Genomic DNA, 23,945 nt, shown 5'->3' on the forward strand with positions numbered 1-23,945 from the left:
GTAAAGAAAATGAGTCAACATAAGCCTCAGCCAGCAAGGATTTTGAACAGACTTGATTGCTCAAATCAAGCTTTTCTGCAAATGTGTCCATTTCAACGTTCAGGCAGTATAAATAACTGTGGATATATGTGTGTATTATTAGGCACACTTCTCAAAGCTGAATGTTCTAAGACTGTGAAATTATTTTTTTAAACAAAATAATATGCGCATTTTTTAAAAGGTTATGCAATGAAAAGTGAATCAACCTTCCCGCTACACAAGAGCCCCCCAGAGTCTTGCTCCCCAGAAGTAACCACCATCAACAGCTTCTTATAAAGCCTTCCCAACACTGACCATGGCTATACTTATGCATACACATACAGATCTCTCATTCACACTCACAGACACTACCCTCAGGCTGTTACATATGTTGTTTTGTACCCTTGCTGTTTTCACTTGGCAGTCCTTCCTTACCAGCATATACTTCTTTTTTTCCGTTTTTAAGTCATACAATATTTTTAACTATATGATTTACTAAATCAACTTAATTTATTTAATCAACTTCTACTGGTGATTCTGTCCAAATAGGATATCTGTAAACTTCAACCTCTCTTCTATTCCAAAACAGACTGTAAGCTCAAAACCAGACAGTGGAGGCACTCTACTTTTCCTTTACTCTAGCACCTAGTACACTACAGGCGTACAACAAATTGCTCTGGAACAGAATTCAAAGCTAAGCTATGTCTAACCTGATGCAACTCAAGAGCTACATTAACAGTGAAAGAGAGCCTGTTATGCCAAGTAAACTAAGTTGGTTTCAAAGGACAAGAGAATTCTGAACTGTGCAAATTCTTCAGTCACCATACCACATGTGCTACCACTTACAATTCACAACAAATTACCCAAAATCTCACATTAAAGTATGTAGCTGAATATCCGAAACATACATTGATGTCTTCAGTTTATAATAATAAAATATACAAATTCTCACAGTAACAACCTCAATTCTTTTCATTAAACCATATTAAAAGTGAAAAAAATTGTACATTTGAAAATGAGGAAATTCTAATTTCTGGTCATCCTCTTATATTCAATTTCACATGTATTAAGATTCCATATCCTGTTCACCCAAACAGTTATTAGGTTGTTACAAGATATTATTCTATTACAGAATAATCTTGGAATGGGGGGGTACAATTATTTGCTGGGCAAAATACCCTTATTATGACAGGCAGCCTCTAAGATAGCCCTCAACAATCCCTGACTCCTGGCCTCTGTGTAATTCCCTCCCCTTAAGTGTGGGCTGGACTTATTACTGACTTGCTCCTAACAGAATCCAGCAGAAGTGATGAGATGTCACTTCTGATACTAAGTTAAAAACTTCCATCTTGGACGCTCTCTCTGAGGGAATCCAGCGGCCCTGTTGTGAGGCGGCCCTGTGGAGAAGCCCACATGGCAAAGAACTGAGGCTTGCCAACAGCCTCGTGAGTGAGCCTGGAAGCGGATCCAACCCCAGATGAGCCCCGAGATGACTGCAGCCTCATGAGAGACCCAGGCCAGAACCACCTAGCTAAGCTGCTCCATCCTGGCCCACAGAAACTGAGAAAATAAATGTTTGCTGCTTTCAGCCACTAAGTTTTGGGGTAACTTGTTACATGGCCACAGTTAATAAAAACACTCACTTAACTGATTTAATCTTCATAACAATACTCAGTATTAGAAATTATTCTTCCCATTTTACAGCTGAGAATATTGAGGCTCAAAAAGATAACCCAGGAGAATTGTCCAAAATCACACACCACTATTTAAATGACATAGGATTCAAATCTTAACCTTCTGACTCATTTAACAAATATTTATTGCATATTGCACTAAGTGCCAAGTTTTATGAATTCAAGTATAGATACATTCCATGTCTGCCCTTGGGTTAGAAGGGTCAGAAGACATTCCAGGTTCTCTTGCTCAGAATAAGAAGGGATGAGACATTTTACAAAGCCCACATCCATTATATGACTTGATGAAAAATATAGCTATACTCACAGAAGAAAAATTTAAAACAAAGAAATCCCTAATGTGTATAAATTGATAAGTGATGGGAAATGACTTTTAACACATGTAAATCATTCAGTCACAAGCAGTATGTGCCAGGCATACTGAGAATACAATCGCCTGATGGATGAGCTGGTCAAAACACTCATTTTCATCTACTTTTACACTACGTCTTTGAGAAGTAATGAATGTACCAAAATAAGCAAAGGAAACCCACCAATGGCAAAATGCTTAACGCATCAAAAACTGGTCATTACAGTTTTTTCTAACAGATGATAAGTTGCAAAAAATTAAAGATATTAAAAATAAAAATCCCAGTAATTCCTCAACCATAGAAATAGAACTCTACGTATCTGTGGTTAGCTTTTACATAACATCTTTAAAATGTAGTTTCAATCAGTGTACCCACCTTTTTGTAATCTAAATAGCAAATACTTCTCTGTGATTATACACCTTACTGATAATATAAATGGATACACAGCAGGTATACCTTGCAGCTGTTGCACTATCTAGCAGATTATTCCCCACTGGACATTCACATCATAACTAACTTTTTGAGGACTAGATAACAAGGAAGAAATATCTGTGTGCGTATGTGTTTTGTTTTTCTGAACTACTACTTCTGAAAAAAAACTTCAAAGAGTAAAATTACTAGGTCAAATGACAGACTTCATACATTGACATACCTTTCTCTCCTCCTCAAAAAAAGGGTAGGTAAGACCACCAGACCATTTTAGATTATCGAAACTAAGTGCTGCTATCCTTTTGAAGCTTTTCTACTTTAATGGTTGTAAAATGGTATACTAATGTGGCTCGAATATGAATTTTTCACATCAAAGATTTTTCATATTGTTTGCTGACTTTATTTCCCTTTATGTGAATAATTTGCCTGCATTTTTTCCTAAACTAGCAGCTTCTATAACCGTCATAACTGTCAAGTCCTACATATACTTTTCATATTGGTACCTAGGAATAAGAAAAATATAAAGGACAGGATAGGGTAAAAATAGGGAAACTAAAGGAAGAAAAAAATCTGGCTTTTCTGCTTATTGCAAACTCATAATTCTCAACCTGCTGGAAAATCTGTACCTCATAAAGTTTAACTGACTATTTATACCATTCTTTGTTCCAAAAACGATTTGTGACAGAAATTTTGAAGATATACAGGAGCACAGTACTAAAGAAAGAATGAAGATCGTGGAGTCATAGACCTGATTTTAAACTGTCTCCAATTCTGATCTGTACACCTTGACTAAAGATCCCATTCCTAATATGAAAGAGGGTATGTGTGTGTGTGTGCGTGCGTGTGTGTGTATTACTGAGGCAGCCGTCTGAATTTACACAAACACTAGCCAATTCCAGTTTAAAAATTCTATACCAAAGGAGTTCAGATCTTGTTACCAAGTGCTTGTTTCTACAAAATAATTCCTAAAAACTGCAATATATTTTTTGATATATCAAATGTTGCATAACGAATAACTGAAACAGAAAGATCTGGGTGACAACTTCTCCAGTAAACCAAGGAAAACCAGAATAATATAATTCTGACATGCCAAACATATCCCACAGGTAAGTGCAAGGTAAAGAAAGTTTTGCATTCAGGCATCACTGTCATTTTCGTAAGAGAAGGATGAAAAGGATTCAAGAACTTTTAAATGTACCATACTCATCTCCTCCCCCTATCTTTAAGAAAACTTACTATTGGACTTCCCTGGTGGTGCAGTGGTAAGAATCCGCCTGTCAATGCAGGGGACACGGGTTCAAGCCCTGGTCCGGGAAGATCCCACATGCCACAGAGCAACTAAGCCCGTGCACCACAACTACTGAGCCTGCACTCTAGAGCTCATGAGCCACAACTACTAAAGCCTGCACGCCTGGAGCCCGTGCTCCGCAACAAGAGAAGCCACCGCAGTGAGAAGTCCGCGCACCGCAACAGAGTAGCACCCGCTCACCACCACAAGAGAAAGCCCGCATGCAGCAACGAAGACCCAATGCAGCCAAAAATAAATGAATGAATGAATGAATGAAAACTTATTATTGAAGTATAACATTCATATCAAGAAGTACACAAATCATAAATGTACAATTCAGAGTTTTCACAAAGCAATATATATCCACCTAACTACTAAGATTTAAAAAAAAAATTTATCAGGACCTCTCAAAAGTCTTCATGTCCCCCCAATCGGCCCTTACCAAGGTAAACGCTATCCTGCCTTCTATCTCCAAAGATTAGTTTTGCCTATTTTTGAACTTTTTTATATAAACGGAATATTAGTTTACGTCTGGCTCTTTTTTTTACTGAAGTATAGTAGTTTAATTAACAGTGTTGTGTTAATTTCTGCTGTACATCAAAGTGATTTAGTTATACATATATACATGCCCTTTTTTTAATATTCTTTTCCATCATGGTTTATCACAGGGTATTGAATATAGTTCTCTGTGCTGTACAGTAGGACCTATTGTTTATCCATTCTATACATAAAAGCTTACATCTGTTAATCCCAACCTCCCACTCCACCCCTCCCCCAACCCCCTCTCCCTTGGTAACCACAAGTCTGTTCTCTATGTCCATGATTCTGTTTCATAGAAAGGTTCATTTGTGTCATATTTTAGATTCCACATATAAGTGATATCATATGGTATTTGTCTTTCTCTTTCTGACTTACTTCACTTAGTACGATAATCTCCAGTTGCATCCATGTTGCTGCAAATGGCATTATTTCATTCCTTTTTACATCTGAGTAGTATTCCATTGTATATATGTACCACATCTTTTTTATCCACTCATCTGTTGTTTCCATGTCTTGGCTATTGTGAACAGTGCTGCTATGAACACAGGGGTGCATGTATCTTTTTGAACTAGAGTTTTGTCTGGGTATATGCTCAGGAGCAGAATTGCTAGATCATATGGTAATTCTATTTTTAGTCTTCTGAGGAACCTCCCTATTGTTTTCCATAGTGGCTGTACCAACTTACATTCCCACCAACAGTGTAGGAGGGTTCCCTTTTCTCTTACCTCTCCAGCATTTGTTATTTGTAGAGTTTTTTTCATGTTTTTTTTTCTGGCGGCACCTCATGGTTAGTGGGATCTTAGTTCCCCAACCAGGGACTAAACCCAGGCCCTCGGCAGTGAAGCCTGGGAATCCTAACCACTGGACCACCAGGGAATTCCCTGTTATTTGTACAGTTTTTATTGATGGCCATTCTGACTGGTGTGAGGTGGTACCTCGTTGTAGTTTTGATTTGCATTTCTCTAATAATTAAGAGACATCAAGCATCTTTTCATGCACTATTGACCACTCGTATTTCTTCTTTGGAGAAATGTCTATTTAGGTCTTCTGCCCATTTTTCAATTGAGTTGTTTGTTTTTTTGTTGTTGAGTTGTATGAGCTGTTTGTATATTTTGGAAATTAAGCCCTTGTCAGTCGCTTTGTTTGCAAATGTTTTCTCCCATTCTGTAGCATGTCTGGCTTCTTTCATTGAACATTACGGGAAATTCACCCACGTTGTTACAGAGAACAGAAGCTTGTTCTTTTGCACTGTGGTATGGGATCTCATTGTATGAACAGACCACAATGTATTACTCTACTACTGATTTAGGTTGTTTCCAGTTTTTTGCTATTATAAACTGCGCTGCTATAAACATTCCTGGATGTGAAATTTGGTGAGCGTATGTTTCCAATTCTGTTGGTATTTACCTAGGAGTGAAACTGCTGGGCCATAAGGTATATTCAACTTCAGTAAGTACTACCAAGTATTTTCCCAGAGAAACAGTACTACTATACCATTTTTTGCTTGTTTGTTTACTCATACCTCTAGCACACATTAAGATGAGTGCTTTCTCCATGAACAAATACAGTTAAAGACATATGACTGACAATAAAGAAGAGACTTAGACATAGCACCTACCCTCCAGGTCCACAGTCCAGGGACACACATGTAAACAAATGACTTGATACATTACAGTTGACAAAATGCATTGATATATCTCATCCGATACTCATAATAACCACAAGGGTTAAGTCAACCTTACCATCTTTTTTTTTTTTTTTTTTAAACACCCAAAGATTTTATTAGGGGAAATGCCTGCATGAAAGGAAGGAGGGAAGAAGCCAGGGAAGGCTGCGAGAGCCATCAGACCAAGTTGCAAGGCACGGTTAGATACTTGATAAAGATTTATTGAAGAAATTAGGAGCTTCTTTAAGAACTTTGAAGTCAGGGGTCAGAATGATAAAAGTTACATTCACATAACTTCTTACAGATAATAACATGAAAGAATTTTAGGGCAAAAAAAATCTTAGATATAAACTAATCCTGGGTAGTGGCTGTGAGAGCCAAGGACTTCACAGGGTCCTGGGCTTCACTCTGTGCTGGGACCAGCCACTGGACTGGACTGGAGCAGGGAGCTCATTTACCTTCAACCTTACCATCTTTATTGTTCCCGTGAGGAAAGGGATACCTGTAGCGGGATCTCCCACGGTCACACAGCTGAGTAGTGACCAAATCAGAAATAGAACATAGATGTTCAAACTCCTAATCCAGGGTTTACTCATAAATTAAACCCATCAGAAGCAGCCAGAAATTCTACAAAAATAAAGTAGAAAAAGGAAGTTCTGTGATCTAAGTCTAAAGAGCTCTAAAAAGGCAACAGACATATCATGCATAGAAAAGCTTGGGGATAGAGACTGCCAAGGTGTCTAAATGGAACTAAATTTGTTAACCTTCCAGCAGATAAACGATAACAAAATGTGTACCCCTGAAAAAAATGTTAAGATCAACTTAATATATAACAATATAAAAATTTTACGCAAAATTATTTTGAGGGGTAAAAAAAGACTTCAAGTACAATCTAATAGAATATACATTTCCAATTACTACTAATATAATTTACAATATAAATTATACTGTATGCAAGAATTGCTCTAAAACATTAAAATAAATCCTTTATAACCTAAATGATTACAGCAGATTTGTATGTATATAAATTTGGGTGGGAAGTGAGGGTGCCAAAAAACTTTATAATGAGTTAACTGATTACAGGGCTAAAAAATATATATATATATTTGTGTGTTACTGACATAATTTAAAATAAATGATAAAGTTGTTCATGGGCAACTCAGAAGATAATATCTAAAGCTCCTTTAATGTCTAAAAATTACATGACTCCAAAGTGACCAGGGCTAAAATGAATGAGGGACACCCACACCCACATGGCCTTTCTCAGCACTTAAAATCAGTCTTCCTCTTTCCATAACATCAGCAATATGACAAAGTTGAGTAGCCAAATATTTTAGTTGACTTTTTAAAAAATCTTAACAGATTAATATGTAAACAAGATGATTTAAAGGTAAACATAATTAAATAATTTACAAATTAATGCCTGAACTAAATATTTCTAACCTATAGTCAACAAATGAGCTTGGGGCTATGAATCCTTAAACTGGAAGCACATATCACGCTGGCATGCTTTTATCTTTTTTCAGGGAAAAGGGTCTAAGGTTTTTGCCAGGGTCTTAAAGGTGTCTATGACCTCTAAAAGGTAAAGAAATATAAATTTAAAATATATTTTTTTCTATTCAATATGGCAAACATGACAGTCTTATGAGCAAACTACACTACCTGTATAACACATTTTATATTCTTACATCAACAATTCCTCAAGATGTATAAAAGGTGCTAAAATACAATTGCACTACATATATAAATACTTTCCCCAATGGCAATAAATACTTGGTTGTTTCTGCCTGAATGTATTGTCTAAATAGGACTCTTCTAAAAATAAAATAAAATTAAAATGCAGTATTGGTTTTAGTCTGGTGTAATTGAGTGGACTTCCTAAGGAGAAAGAGCAGTAAAAGGGCACCTGTGTGCATGTTTGACTTACAGCCAGAAGTGGTGTTTATGGAAAACTTCAGATGGAGCAAAAAGGCACTCAGCCAACAAAATCTACAGCTGTGAAACTTGGAACTCAGAAGCGCCCAAACTCCAAAAGCAAAAGCGGAATTATGGGACAGACTTTGAAGCTTGTTTATGTGCAAATTTTTCTAGCAAGTAACTTTGTATTTCTCTATTCAGATATATATTCTCTGATTAACACTAAAAATATTTTCTAATACCAGAGAAAACAGTGAAAGGGAATCCCATCCAGGTATTGATATTTACTTGTCCCCCAATTGTAAACAAAACTCAGGGTAACTAGGATGGAGTAGTTTAAATTCTATATCCAGAGATTTGCAACTTTTCTCCTATCCTAACCCCTGAGGAGGTAACAAATCTGCTCCACTGGTTACTATGGTCCTGAAAACACAGCAGCTCCTGGCTGGGAGAGACTGGAGGGGCTGCTGTATATCAGACTCTGAAAAAGCACCTCATGTGGTCTAAATATGCCCCATATTCCTATAACCTTTATGCTCAGTCGTCTGCTGGTATATACCCAGACGCTGCCTGAAGTCTCAGGGGAAGATGATCAGTAGTGGGCTTCAATGCAGAACTGGAAAGAGACTAGGCATCTTCTAAAGAAAGCTAAGTACACTGTGTAAGAAAGAGCATTGGAGACCAGGGCTAAAGGTTAAAAATTGTGAGATTATGTATATACATAGGCAAGACACTGCACTCCAACTAAAGGTTTTGTTGTTTTCAGGTACAATGTGGTACAATTATGGATTATATACTGGATTGCTTTAGCCAGAAAGAAAAGCAAACAATTTAGGGATACAGAACTGAATTTAATAAAGAATAATGTACCTGATTCTTGGCATCTTGCTTAATCATTATAATTTGGAATAAAAAATAAATCAATCAATGAACAGATATCTAGCAGCATGTATGTTCATTTATAGAAGAATGTTTTAGAGCCATCTCCAACTGAAATCATTAATTCTGTTTAGACGGAGGGCCCATGTATTTTAGGGTGAAATTGGTTTATCATCTGTGCCAATATCAAAGTTTCATCTCAGCTAACCAGGCAACTTCAAACAGAAATGAATTTATGTGCTCCGGCTATTATAATGGGAGTGCTATGCTCCTAAGGAGACACTCCAGAACTGGTCTACGACATCCATTCAGTTAGCAATTAGGAATCACTGTTTACAGACCACAGCAGACTTTCACAGTGTGAAATCCAGAAACCAGAATACTTCTTCACTTGAGGCATTTCTTTCTTGACAATCATCTGTAAATCATTTCTGTCTGAATATATTATGGAAAGAGGCTTCTAATGTTGGTAAAATCCTTTACTATCTTGCTTACTATAATGTCTATTCAAGACACATGGCACGTACACTTTCAGTACTGCTTTCTGAAAGGCAGTGTTACACTATATTTACTCTGTCTTCCCTCTTCCACCCCCAATCAGTAAACTAGCAATTGATATAAAGTATAATTCCTACCAGAACATGCAGGGAAGGTGCATCACATCACAAGTCTCTCCTTTATGCTTTTACCTTCTCTAGTTCTGAAGGTCAAAGTTTGCAGTGCTGTGTCTGAACTTGTATTGAAATGTTTGGCATTAATAAAACAAAGACGGAATTAATATATTTTTTAATTGTGGGGGGAGGAGAAGGAATCTACAAAGGCGGATTTCACTTTCTAAGCAGCATTATATTGGTCTAGATTAATAATTTTCCCAGCAGGCCTTCCATGATTTTACTATGAACAATCACAGCCTTTGTATCTCAGATCCCCTTACATGTGACATTTGATCAAAGTTTTAAAATCAGCAGCTAATGGAGGTGGAGAAAAGTTCTGCTCAGTAAGGCATTATACAAAGCCATCCCACAGCTCATTTTGAGGTTGCTACAAGCTGGATCACAGAGGTTTTCCAGCTAAACATTATTTAGATGTTAAGTTAAAGTTTCTGTACCCTGAACACTATATTTATTGCATGTCATCATACTTCTCAGGGAAACATCCCCTAAACATCACTAAAGCATGACTTAAGAAAATTCTTCAGTTCTTTCACACAGGTGTGTTTTTTAGAGATAAGTGTAAGGAACCAAACAATTAAATGTATTCTTATTCAAGGTTTCTGTACATAGCCTTAAAAAAATAAGGAAGTCTGCCTCCTTGCCCCCCAAAAAAAGATTTCAGGTAACTAAATTACCTCTATTACTAGTTCTAGAATTAGTGGTAGTCATTCTGATGAGATGGGATACGAAAAGAAAACTAGTAAAATCAATTCATTAATTTCTACCTAAAAGTCCTTATCCAAGGAAATATTCCCCAAAGAAATGGAGGAAAAAAAGATTAGTAAAGGAAATATCTCACACTTAAACATGCTATATAAGGAAAGACGGCTGAAAGGAAATGTTGCAGGGAATTTTATCCCTTTGAACTTTTAAATAAACTCTTAAGTAAGATTATGCAAACTTACTAAAGACCGGTCCTGATTAGAGAGAAAAAATGCACCCCTTCTCCAAGTCAGTTCTGGAGGCTTTCTCCAGAGTTGTTAAGGTCTGTGATGGGTAAAGAAAGACCTCCTAACAAACCAGCATTCTTTTCCACAGGATCAGAGCTAACTGGCCTCCCGCAGACTAAGTGACCAATCACATCAGCTTCAGCTGAAACCAGCCCCCACGACATTATAAACAGAGCAATGTGAACCGTAAACCCAGTCCAAGAAGAGAACCTACAAGCTGGACTTGTAGATTAAAATTACCTCACCAAAAAGACAGACTCTGAAAGCTTCCTCCAGACCTACCTGTGTATAAGGCTGGCCCAGCAAAAGAACTGGTGAGTACATGAGAAAATATTCAATCTTATTTCTTTCCTTAAGGGGAACAGAGAAAAAAACTGACTGACAAATAGGGACGGAGCTAGATATTGCCAATAGAGTTTTAAAACAAAGACATTACCTACAGGGTCATACATTAAGGTTCTTTATTCTTTTTCCTTAAATTTTGGAAATAGAGTAATAGTCCTCTTGAAAGCATTATTGGAAATTTTCTTCTTAATTGTTTTACTAAATGTATACTAATTCTCCATTATAATATAGAAATGAGAAGAGAAAGATCCTGGAAAAACTTCAGCGGCTTTTAAAAAAAATGTATCTTTTTCTTTTGGAAAGGATTAAAGAAACCCAAAATGAGCAAACAAAAACAAATGACCCCCCCCAAAAAAAATCATTTTGTTTTTACTTTTTTAAGCCATAGGAAAAATGATGAGTGTCCTAATTTCTTTTTAAGCACGAAATTATTGCTGAAATTAGGTGCTTCTACAAATAAGAAATTAAAATACAAAAGAATCTCTGAGCTTATATAACAGAATTAGAGCTCACACTATTTGCCCTAATTATGGAGGGCAGGAGAGATGATTATGACTCTCTTCACAGTCTTTAACTGTTTACACCAGAAGTGAACAAATACACAGTAATACTGCAATCATTTAACATTTGTAGTTATTATAACTTATATCTTAACTGTTTGATATGAACTATACTACTACATTACAACATGACAATAAAAGACATAATTTTGAGTGCTACAACCTAATGAGTAAAATGAATCCATTATTTTGATGACCAATGAAGCATCCAAACTATCATTTTTATAAAGTACTATTTTTTCCATCAAATGGTTTATAAATGGGCAAATATTTTATAGCCCACACAGAGAGATACAAGCAAACCATCCCAATTCTACTGGGATCAATTTACAAGAATCATATAAATACAGACTAGGAAAAACACATTCAAAAAGCACTTGTGTACCTGTAGAGATATGAAAATAACCTGGAAATATAATAGCATAAACATAATGTCTGTCCATCAGACACTTTTAAATTTGATGGAAAGAAAATCTACATATATTGGGCAACAATAATTTAATGTTTTAAATGCCATACAAGCATATATAAAATTATACAGAAAAAAATCACACAGGAAACCTGTATCAGTGGAGGGAAATGGTAGTAAGTTTACAAACATGTAGGATTCTAAAGGATCACATTATTTAATTCCCTCTTTTCTTTCTTCCTCTTTTTAATATAAGGAAGCCTGGCCAAGGGGATTGGGTGGCTCGCCCAAACTGACAAGCTATGTAACCAACACAGCCAGAACCCGGTTGGCTAGATTTCCCACCCTGTCTTCGTTATGCTAAACCACACTGACTACATGAGTGCAAAGAATGGAGTTATTCAGGATAATCTGTTAAGTGGGGATTGAAATCTTACCTCTCTCAACTACTCCACTTTCCAACACCATCTAAACAAGATTTAGGAAGGTTTTATATATAAAAAGGACAATGCTTCACTGTTTTGATATTAGCCTTCTGACTGTCCTGTTCACAGGTTTTTTCGTGTATTTACTTAGTTGCAAGAGAAAAAAAAACTGTAAAAGCCTAGAGCAAGAGTGCTACAAAAGCTATAGGTAAGAAGTTACAATCCTGAAAAGGCCCAAATGAAAATAATTAATTTTGTTAGCTATAGTATGTATACAAAGACTGTCTCCTCAGGTAATGAATTTTAGAACTTAATGAAGCAAGCTGAAAATCAAGAAGAACCATGGACCTTTCCGCCCACAAATTACTATGACACAATAAGCAATCAGTGGTTCCATAAGTGGAACAGCACTAGTGTACAGCTTCATCATGGGCATTTTCACATAGGCAGGAAGCAAGAAACAATAAAGGTCAAAGCCATGGACAAGGCAAAACCACACAGTGGTTCACAAACTTACTGAAGGCAGCCAACTACTCTTTATTGCTATATCCTTCTTCTTTAAGTGTCAAAATGTCTTTTCTTCTATAAAATTATGATGAAAGTATTATATTTTTAAAATTATTTTCTCACCTGGCAAAATACAAATTTGGCAATGCTTTATAAGAACTCTCCTCTCCACATTTTGTTTTAACTCTGCTGGTCTATAGAATCTAAGACTAGACTATGTACAATAATTCTGATTGCACTCATCTTCAAATCTTGCAAGATGTCTTCCTTAACTGAAAATATCCTTCTTGCCTACAAATCATATGTCTTAGCCTAAGCATTTCTGAAGAACAAATATTCTGTAGGGGCTCTTGGATAGAACTAGTCAAATGTAACGTGTTATTCACAAAAGCTAACTAGGGTCAAAATGTCTATTTTTGAGGCAATATAGCACTGACTCTGGACTACGGACTGAGCAGGAACTGACCACCACTTACTACCTCTGTGACCTTAGGAAACTCACTGTGGCTCAGTTTCATTATCTACAAAATGGGCATTAATAATGGTACTTATTACTAGGAAAGTTAAGAAACATTATTAATACCAATAAGGCAAGTAATAGCCCAAGAGGTTACTCTGTGCCAGGCATTGCTATTGGCTTCACATGAGTCAATACATGTGAAGTGCTTGGTATGATTCCTGGCACATAATAAATAATATATATTAGCCAATATTATTAATCATTATTGACATAAAAATCATGCATAAAGTTAACAATGATTTAAAATGGATATTTGAGACATTTCTGGGGACAGGAGAGTTCTAAAGGTGCTAAAAATCAGGCTGTCAAAGACTATTTTGTGAATGCAGTACCAATCATCTTGGGAAAGACTTTTATCTCACCAAACTCGAAATATTAGACAGCTTCTTTTAGTTAAAAAAAAAAAAATAACCAACTGTTAAGTTAGTCAGACTTGCAAAATAATCCATACGCCTTGTGAAAATGTCTTTTATCTGCCTGATCCTCAGTGATCTCATCTGAAAAATGGGCTAAGAATCTCTATCTTAAAAAAAAAAAATGAATGTCTGTCTTGCTGAGATACCAAAGAATTAGAGACAATGCAGTAATGAAAGCACCTAGCACAATGCCTATGAATATTTTGTTGTTATTATTATAATTTCCAAAAGGGCAGAGATCAGGTCTTCTAAAACATCAAAAAATCTAGCAAAATGAATCATTAAATAGCTGTTCCAAGAAAAAAAAAAAAAACTAAATAAAATGATAATGACAAATGATTGGATAAATGATAAAACATTAATGCCCTAAGATTTTTAAAAAATTTATAACATGAAACAGAAATGACTATCTAATCTAAATAAAGTTAACAATCAACCCGGTGTTCCATCAGCAACTCATATGTGAAGAAAATATACGAGAATGTCTCTAATCTCACCAATAAATGTTAAATCAGCCTTAGGACAAAAGGGAAAGTATATACCCAGCTGGCCAATGTCCAATTCCAACAACACAGGAAGCCAGTCTCCAAAGCCCCAAAGTCCCTAGACATAGGAGGGTCCATCCAGCAAACTCAAGCAAAGCATCATTGTCATTCAAAAGGTAGGAAGGTGATATGCAACACTTCCAAGGGCATCTACTTCTGAAGGAGGAAGCATCGAAAAGAGTCATGTATAAACTCCTAGTACTGGATTGTGGCAAAGGCGGTAGATTCAGGGGAAGCAAAGTTGCATTTCCCATTCTGTTTCTGCTTGCCTCTGCATAGAAGTCTTTGACACCTTTGTCATATGCAAGGATGGTCACATGGAAAGTGCACATTAGATTTCAACTCACCACACAGAGAAAAGAAGAAACACAGATGAAAACCGTTTATAGCTAAAAACTAACTTTACTAATGTTTCTAAAATTGACATTTAATGTCTTAATGATTATTTTAGTTCATTAAACTCGAAGGTTTTTCACCTGGTTCATTTACTTCTTTTTTTTCTTTTTTAAGGCATTGCCTTTTTTTTTTTTTTTAATTATTTACTTACTTATTTGGCTGCATCAGGTCTTAGTTGTGGCATGCAGGATCTTTAGTTGTGACACGTGGAATCTTTAGTTGCGGCAAGTGAACTCTTTTAGTCGTGGCATGTGGGGTCTAGTCCCCTGACCAGGGAATGAACCCGGGCCCCCTGCATTAGCAGCCACTGGAATCTTAGCCACTGGACCACCAGGGAAGTACCTGGTTCATTTACTTTCAAAATTAATATTACCTTGGAATCTCTACCTGGAATTTCTTATTTTGCCAAGAAAATAATTTTCTCTCTACCCCACAATCTAATCAGCATCTAGAATATTCAGAAGGGCGGCAATCCATGAGCCATAGAAGGAAAGACTCCATGAAAATGACCACAAAGTAACAAAAACAAATAAAACCTAATCATAGAACTTTCAATAGGCTAATTATAAAGCATACAATGGAACTATGGATCTCTAAAAGCTTACTCTTATCCTAGCAATAAGTGTGGCTTCAAAACATTTTCAGACAGTTCAACACTACACTTCTAAATGATTTCTATTTAACAGAGGAACACATATTGAACGTTCCTTTTCATTATGAATTATTCATAGTTATAAATTATTAATTAATTATGGAAAGTTGTTACACACAATGTTTAGTCAAATCAATACATACTTGAAGCCTCGACTTGTGCAAGAAAGATACAGGAGTGTCAAAAAAGACATGAATCGTAATCCCAACCCTTGGGGATTCGGTAAAATGCCAAACAATATTTTAACAGTCATTAAAGGAACCAATAAGAGATATCCTAAGGCAATCCATGATTAGCTATCAAATGAATGACTTAGTCAGTAAATGCTGCCTTACGTAAAGAGAAAAGAGAAAGAGCTATCGGACTGGGAAAGCCCGCCCAGCAGTCAGGGAAGCATTCCAAAAAACTACGAAACAAAGTCTCAGCATTTATTAATATTACCTGAAAAACAGTTAAGGGTTTACTAATTTACTCTTGATTTCAGAGAATTACAGCCTGAGATGGATGGCAGTAATTGCAAAGTTATTGCTCCTCTCCTAACTCAGAGATACCGGAGGATGGTCACCAAGGATGGCCATAGCACACTTCAAATGGATGGCGCTCAAAGAGGTCTTGCATATCTTCGAGACGCTTGGGGAATCCTAATGGACATGCGCTGGCGCTGGATGATGTTGGTTTTTTCTGCTTCTTTTGTTATCCACTGGCTTGTCTTTGCAGTGCTCTGGTATGTTCTAGCTGAGATGAACGGTGATCTGGAACTAGATCATGATGCCCCACCTGAAAACCACACTATCTGTGTCAAGTACATCACCAGTTTCACAGCTGCGTTCTCCTTCTCCCTGGAGACACAACTCACAATTGGTTACGGTACCATGTTCCCCAGTGGTGACTGTCCAAGTGCAATCGCCCTACTTGCCATACAAATGCTCCTAGGCCTCATGCTAGAGGCCTTCATCACAGGTAATTGTTTTTTGTATTTTGTTTGTAGTATTTTTGGCTGCGGTGGGTCTTCGTTGTTGTGCGCGGGCTTTCTCTAGTTGCGGCGAGCGGGGGCTACTCTTCATTGCAGTGCACGGGCTTCTCACTGAGGTGGCTTCTCTTGTCGTGGAACACAGGGTCTAGGCACACGGGCTTCAGTAGTTGCGGCACGTGGGCCCTAGAGCGCACAGGCTTCAGCAGTTGCGGCGCGCAGGCTTCAGTAGTTGTGGCACGCGGGCTCTAGAGTGCAGGCTCAGTAGTTGTGGCACACAGGCTTAGTTGCTCCACGGCATGTGGGATCTTCCCGGTACAGGGACCGAACCCACGTCCCCTGCATTGGCAGGCCGATTCTTAAGCACTGCGCCACCAGGGAAGTCCCCACAGGTAATTGTTTTTGTTCTTAAAAAAAAAAAATGTATGAATGTTTTGGAATGGGTATAGTCAGTTATAAGCAACTGTATTACAGAATAATTTATTTGCATTATTGGCAGGTAATGCCTGAGACTGAAAGGAGGAGCCTAGGGTCAAACAATAGGAGAAATTTTAAGAAACCTCTCTCTATACTTAAATTTTACATATTGAAATTTCTTAAGAAAAAAGGGATCATTATGCTACCAGCCAAAAAAATATTAACAAAAAATCTAAAAGGAGTTTTTCAGAGAAGCTAAATATTTTGTTAAATAAGTGAATAAATATGTTCAATGCATATTTTGACAGTCATTTTACCTAACAGAGGAATTTGATTTTTTTTTTAACCTTTACTGGGCTAGCCTTTTCTCCTCTGAGTTCATCTTTTCAACATTTACTCAATACTAATGAGCCCAGAGCACCACAGTCAGCATTGCACATTAGAGAACAAGTATACATATCCTGAGCATGCACTGGAAATAGGCCACAATGACTATGAAATTTTGCCTATAATAAACCTGGCAACGCATGATACTCTTTGCTCTAATAAAGTAGGGCTAGTGATATATACAATTAAAAAATAAAAAACAAAACAAAGAGAAAACCTTGTTTTAACACACTATGGGCGATATTAACAGTGGTCTGGAATAAAGTCCCAGTGTGCTACCACCTGGCTTTTACAACCTGTAGCAAATCACTTAATCTTTACAAGAAGAGTTCTTACACTGGGCCATTCGATAAAATTTAGAGGATATGTAAACTTAGACAGGAAAAACTTGCATCTTTTTTTTTTTTTTACACTAACCTCTAACTGAAATTTGGTATTTCCTTTGGTTATAAATGTAGGCAACAAAAAACAAAAGCATCGGCAATACCCGTAACTTTGTTACAAACAGAAATCCCAGATATTTTCATATCATACTATAATACTTCAAAATTACAGTACTAAACCTCCACTGTACTTTTTTTATTTAATGCATTAAAAAAGCACATATAGTACACATTATAATTTTTTAAATGTTCAACTGGATTTCAGTGTATTTGGTTTCCTTTTTATATACTTTATTTTAATGCATTTAAAGCGTAATTCTAATAAGAGGTCCATAGACCTCACCAGCCTGCCAACATCTGTGGCACAAAAGTAGTTAAGAAACCCTGATCTACCTGCTGGGGGGGCACATGGAGGATGCACTTGAAGGGTACACGGAAACCACCTTAGAGACAGAGCCTTCTTAAAAGAAAAAAGGTTTGTATAAATTTCAAAGTTAAAACTTCTTCAATGCCACTTGTTCTACAGGTCCCCTCCCTACCCCAAATCATTCTACTATGAATTTAATCTCTATTTAAACTTGAAGTAATCTGGTTGCAACTACATTGCATTATTTTCTGTTACATTATTTTTAAAGCAGGGGCAGGAATACAGGAAATGACCACTCCTCCACTTCATAACAAACTAAAGTTTTACATTTCTATGTAACAAAATGAATTTTGCTTAACCCATTTTGAAATCGCAGTTTTAAAATAAAGAATGTATGTACCATTTTGCAAAATCCTTCAGGCTAATGAGAAATAAACAAGTTCAATTCCTGACTCATTTCGAAGGCATGGCACCAAGAAATGTATAACATTTTGCTAGATCCTTCTCATTCAGAAAAGGTATTGATATTTAAACTGTTCATTCTAAAAAAAATTCAATGGTTTCTAATTTAGGTGCCTTTGTGGCGAAGATCGCCCGGCCAAAAAATCGAGCTTTCTCAATTCGCTTTACTGACTTAGCAGTAGTAGCTCACATAGATGGCAAACCTAATCTTATTTTCCAAGTGGCCAACACTCGACCTAGCCCTCTAACCAGTGTTCGGGTCTCAGCTGTACTCTATCAGGAAAGAGAAAACGGCGAACTCTACCAGACCAGTGTGGACTTCCACCTTGATGGCATCAGTTCTGAGGAATGTCCATTCTTTATCTTTCCACTAACCTACTATCACTCCATTATACCATCGAGTCCCCTGGCTACTCTGCTCCAGCATGAAAATCCTCCCCACTTTGAATTAGTTGTGTTCCTTTCAGCAATGCAGGAAGGCACTGGAGAAATATGCCAAAGGAGGACATCCTACCTACCCTCCGAGATCATGTTACATCACTGTTTTGCATCTCTGCTGACCCGAGGTTCCAAAGGTGAATATCAAATCAAGATGGAGAATTTTGATAAGACTATTCCTGAACTTCCAACTCCTCTGGTCTCCAAGAGCCCAAACAGGACTGACCTGGACATCCATATCAATGGACAAAGCATTGACAATTTTCAGATCTCTGAAACAGGACTGACAGAGTAAGAAATATCCATAGCGCCCTATTTTTTAATGTATTAAATATACTCAGCCAGTTATGCACCTATTTTTCCTTCATCATATCCCACGTTTTCTTTTTTCCAATGCTGATTACATCTTTCTGATTACATCATGGTGATCAAGCCTCTGCCCATTAAAAAAAAATGGCTAGCAATACACATTGTGGAAATATAACATTATACAAAGTTTGTATCTGTGGTTATCTGCTGAAATCAATGCATCTGAATGTAACAGATATTTACAATAACAGAAATGCTGTTGGTGAGTTTGTATGGATGTGGTATGATACCAGTAATGAAGGTAAAATGGACAGTGAAGTTTAACACAGCTGAACGCTAAGAAAATCAGCCATAAATTTCTCATTTTCATCTGCAAGTTGAAGCAGCAGCCTAATTTCAAACCTAGCTCTCTGGATAGAACAATGATTTAACAATATTTAGTGAATACCCTTTTAAAACTGTTATTTCTTCAAGGCAACAAAGATCAGTCCTTTGGTTCTTTATAAAACAAAACTAGGGTAAATATTACCCCCTTAATTTTTAACAGCTAAGAACAAAAGTTCACAAGAAAACAGCGAAGAATAGATTTATACATAACTCTAAAAGCATTTGAGCATTACACCCAAACACATGCACATATTCATACATTTGTGGCAGAAAGTGATCAGAGCAAGTTAAGATAAGCTCTAGGCTGAAGGAAACTGCAGGGTGGTATTTGAGCAAGGAGATGCAAAATTGTATCTACTTTAAAGCTACCATGCATACTAATCAAATAGTGATTTAAAAATTATAACCAACTATTCATCTGAATAACTTCCGACCTAAGTAAACACATTCCCTTTCTACTTAGGGTCCACTCAATGGTATAAAAACCTCATAGATGCAAATATATTTACGTTTTTGTAGATATAAAGGTTTAGATATAATTCAACTAGGGGAAAAATCTCCAACAGAAAAAGCAAAAAATAATTAGGCAATGAAGTATTTTCAAACCCAAATTCCTGTTTCAAACTTCAGATAGTTTTTTCTATAAACACAAAATGAGTGTTTATTCACCAGTAGGAGGTTGGACTAGATGAACTCTATTATTTCTTTCCAAATCTAATACTCCATGAAAACTATGCTTTCTCTGCTTTTTTAATTTTGCATATACTAGGATGAACACTTTCCCTTACCTCCAGTTTAACTTAAGACTATCCTTTGTATACTTGTCATTTCAATAAAAAAATCCAACTGTCCTCAAACAGGAACCAAAAAAGTCACCCTATCAGATTTCAAATAGATTTGTTGCTGCTATTCTTTTCTGAAATTTCCCTCATCCAGGTTTACGTGAAAAAAGTGAAAGATTAACCCTCCCTACTGGTGATGACCCACACAGGAATCATCTCTTAAAATAAATACTAGCTAGTAAAGGGAAGCAGTTGTGAAAAGCAGGGCACAGCAGCAAGTCACATTTTTCTACTCCTAGACCAAAAGGAAGAGAAAATAAAGAAGAACTTCGGAGTGGTCTAAGACTAATTATAGCAAAGTATATCAAGGACACAGAAACTTAATCATTGTGAACTTCTGCTGTTTGAAAATCTTAGGCATTCTTAAGTACTAGCTAGACCAACAGGTTTTCCTCCAACCCAAGATTGTTGTAACACATATAGACAGCAGGAATTCTTATTTCTATAATAAAGTTAACAAGATTCACCTAACCTGATGAAAATAAGTATTGAAGATTTACATGGTATATTTTTTCCTAAGAGCTCTACATCACTTACATAGATCAATTCCAACAGTTCAGAGAGGTTGCCCAAAGTGATGCAATTAGGAAGTAAGCAAGACCTGTCTAGGATCTGAGTCTCAATATAGATGCAGTATATTCTCCATTCAAGTCAGAGAAGCGTCTTACTATACTATTTATACATAAACTTTGCATCTGAAAATTAGATATAACTTTCCCTACACACACACCCCCCAAAAAGAACTCCGTTGGTATACTAATGCTATTTAATAAATAGACAACTAAGAGATGCAATCAAATACTTTTGTCTAGGAGGCTGAAAGCTTCTGAAAGAACTGTTCATGATTCTTTTACTTCAAAGAATCACATCTTCTATGTTAAGGATTAAGTTTTCTGCAAAGGCCCCATTATCCTTTCAGGTGAATGGAGTACAGACTGAAAGAGGGGGAAATTTACTGGAAAGTGGGAAGAGCAGCTTTAACTCCTGGCTCTACAGCTCACTTACCTGGGCCACCTGAGAAATCAGTGACGATATCTCGGATACATAATCAGGGAGACCACGTTGGAACTAAGTTAAAAAATGCTTGTGGAAACCAATCCAGATAGCATGACAGACAGTCCCAACAAACTGAAGACAAGTAGATACTAAAAATCATAAGGCCTACTTTTATATATGTACAAGTCCATATTACCAACTGCCAGCAGCAGCCTAATAACCAAAAATTGCTATGTCTGCTTCAAAGCATTGCACACCAAAATGCACTGAGTTGAACCTTTAGGTATCACCTGGATTTTTTTTAATGATCTTTTAATTCCATCCTCACAGAACCATACCGTAAGATGATCACCAGAACTGATCTCCCCCTATGCAGCAATCAATTTCTATTGAATAGGAATTATAATTTGAATATTACAGGCCTTTTTCCACTTCCACATTCTCCCACGGGTATTCACAAGGGTCATGCACAATTCTAACCCAGATGCCTCTAATTCCACCCATTTCTCTACACATAAGAAGCAAATACATGATAAGAACCATCTCTAACTTTAAAAAGAACAAATCATTCTGGAACCTGCAGTACTCAAATTATCTTAATTTGATGTCATAGGACGTCTCACAATTGATCAATATGTCAGTGTGTCCCAACAAACTAGTTAAGTACTGCTGTTCTTGGAGAGAGTAAGATACAGTATGAGCAATTTTTTTTAATCTACAGTATTTTCAACAAAAGTGGATTACTTATAAAAAGAGAAGCTCAGAATCATTAACAGTTTAATAACCTGAAGTGAGCATCTTATTTAAAAAAGCATTCAATAAAAGCCACTACAAAATATTTTTATAGATCTATGTGGACACTGCCCTGAAAAAAAGAAAGATTATACATCAAAAAGACCAGATGAATAAACGACATTCATAGTAAGAACATTCACAGTTTTAGCCTTTGCTCTCTAATACAAAAGCGAACATTCTAGTATTTTCTCTATTTCTTCTCACCTGTGACATACTATCTGCACTGGAAAAGGAGTTAATAGCCTGCTTCCTAACTTGAAATTTCAATTCGTAAGACAGCCTTAATAAAGAATGTATGTCCTGCAGAGAACACACAGGCCCAAAACGTTACATCAAGTAAATCCTAACGGTTATATTTATCATCCCTGGTTTCATGCAATAAAGCCCTCAAATAACCAGGGAGCTCTGAATGCAAGCAACGCTACAACCCCATCTACTGGAGAGATGCAAGTAATTGAGTCAATTTTTAATAAATGTGTCCTTATGTGTGAGCCTTGTTAAGGACCAATATCATGGAAATCCAGATAAAAATACTTCAAAACAGTAAGGAAGTCTTACCTACATCTTTTCGCCCTGGTTTTTCAAAACGTCTATCACCCCTAGAAAAGGTAAAAATAAGTTTCAAACAAATCTTGAGAGTAATGCATAGATTTCCCATCTATGACACCCATTTTCCTATCTTTCTTAATAGCATTTCTTTCTTTTTCAAATTATAAAACAAATACATTGTTATTGCCTAACCTTTGGAAAATACAGAAAAGCACAAAGATGAAAACAAAAATATCCACCATCTCACCTACCAAAAGCTAGCTTCTACAGACCCAGAAATGTTATTTTTTTAATTAGATACATGTTTTATTTTAGGTATCTGCTGTACAGAGCTTTATATACTGCTTTTAGAATGTGTTTTTACATATCACTAGATATTTTCAAAATTATCCTAACTTTAATGGCTATATACTATTCTACTGTGTGGATACGCTATTATATAAGAAACCACACTGATATTAAGCTATTTGGTTTATCTCGCATTATTTTATATTATAAATATTATCACAGTGGACATCTTTGTACGTGTATCTCTGTGCGACTGCCTTTGCTCATCTTGAAAGACTTCATATAAAGTCACAAACAATACAGAGAAGATGCTTTGATTAACAGCAACGAACAGTAAAATGAAGATGCTTCCCACTGAGCACTAATCAAACAGCAAATCTAATTAACTATTAAATATCCATGCTGGCACTAAAATATTAATGTATTTATCTAGAATGCTTCTTCCTTTAAATAAGGATCATTTAAACATTTCTAACAAAATTGATATTCAATTAACAGCATTTTTTGAAAAGTGAAACCTTGTAACTCTACAAAGAGCCTTCTCCTCTGCAGAAAGCAGAAAAGAAATGTTTCTCACACCAAGAAACCTTTATACCAAGATGTGGATCCTTTTAGTTACCTTTCCTCCCAGCTCTGCGACCTATGCATTTCCCTGCCACCTCCTCGACCAAACACACCCTCTACTTCATCAAAGCTTCTTTGGTAGAAACCACATTCACCTCTGCCCCTGCCTGAAAATAAGAAAACAGAAAAAATGATAGTCAGATGTCAACATCTGCACAAGTTCAACACCAAACATTAATCTCTGAAGTTCTGTCTATATACAAAGTAGGATGTCTACATTTAAGTATTTGGCAGGGCCCACTGAATCTTTACCAGTGAGACCGATGACAGCACTGAAGGAGCTAGACCACAGGAGGATAAAAAAACAAGTTAGAAAACTGTGTAAGAGTCCCAGTTCCAGTCCTGAACAAGAAATAGTATCAACATTAGGCTCCTTAATAAAAAATTCAATAGTGAAATTCTAAGATCAGTAAGCCATTACAAATCAAACCTTTTATTGTATTATTTTCAACAAAAATGGAAGATGTGGAGAGTTTGAGAAGAGAGCAGATAAAGTACAAAAGGCAAGCACA

The 23,945-nt window shown here is 36.4% G+C and overlaps 2 protein-coding genes across 10 annotated transcripts in view; one reads left to right on the plus strand and one right to left on the minus strand.

The window, feature by feature from the left end:
- Positions 1-23,945, minus strand: part of GIGYF2 (GRB10 interacting GYF protein 2) — a 126,431-nt gene that overhangs the window by 57,447 nt on the left and 45,039 nt on the right. For 7 of the 8 annotated variants that reach the window (XM_082395504.1, XM_082395505.1, XM_082395503.1 and 4 more), the window contains 2 exons: positions 23,429-23,540; positions 22,531-22,571 (listed from right to left, as the gene is read on the minus strand). In XM_082395504.1, coding sequence (XP_082251630.1) covers positions 22,531-22,571; positions 23,429-23,540 — 153 coding nt within the window. Of the gene's footprint in view, positions 1-10,722; positions 10,796-22,530; positions 22,572-23,428; positions 23,541-23,945 lie in introns of all 8 variants that reach the window. The other variant, XM_082395507.1, reaches the window with a different exon arrangement.
- Positions 6-22,524, plus strand: KCNJ13 (potassium inwardly rectifying channel subfamily J member 13). Of its 2 annotated transcripts, XM_082395603.1 has the most exons (3): positions 10,699-10,758; positions 15,704-16,179; positions 18,316-22,524. In XM_082395603.1, the coding sequence occupies exons 2-3, from the start codon at positions 15,720-15,722 to the stop codon at positions 18,936-18,938; spliced, it is 1,083 nt and encodes a 360-aa protein (XP_082251729.1). In that variant the 5' UTR covers positions 10,699-10,758; positions 15,704-15,719; the 3' UTR covers positions 18,939-22,524. The 2 variants fall into 2 exon arrangements, with proteins under 2 accessions (XP_082251730.1, XP_082251729.1); XM_082395604.1 differs by having other exon boundaries at positions 6-15,943; positions 18,316-18,502.

The sequence above is a fragment of the Balaenoptera borealis genome, assembly GCF_965194805.1.
Source record: "Balaenoptera borealis genome assembly, chromosome: 6".
Classification (NCBI taxonomy): domain Eukaryota; kingdom Metazoa; phylum Chordata; class Mammalia; order Artiodactyla; family Balaenopteridae; genus Balaenoptera; species Balaenoptera borealis.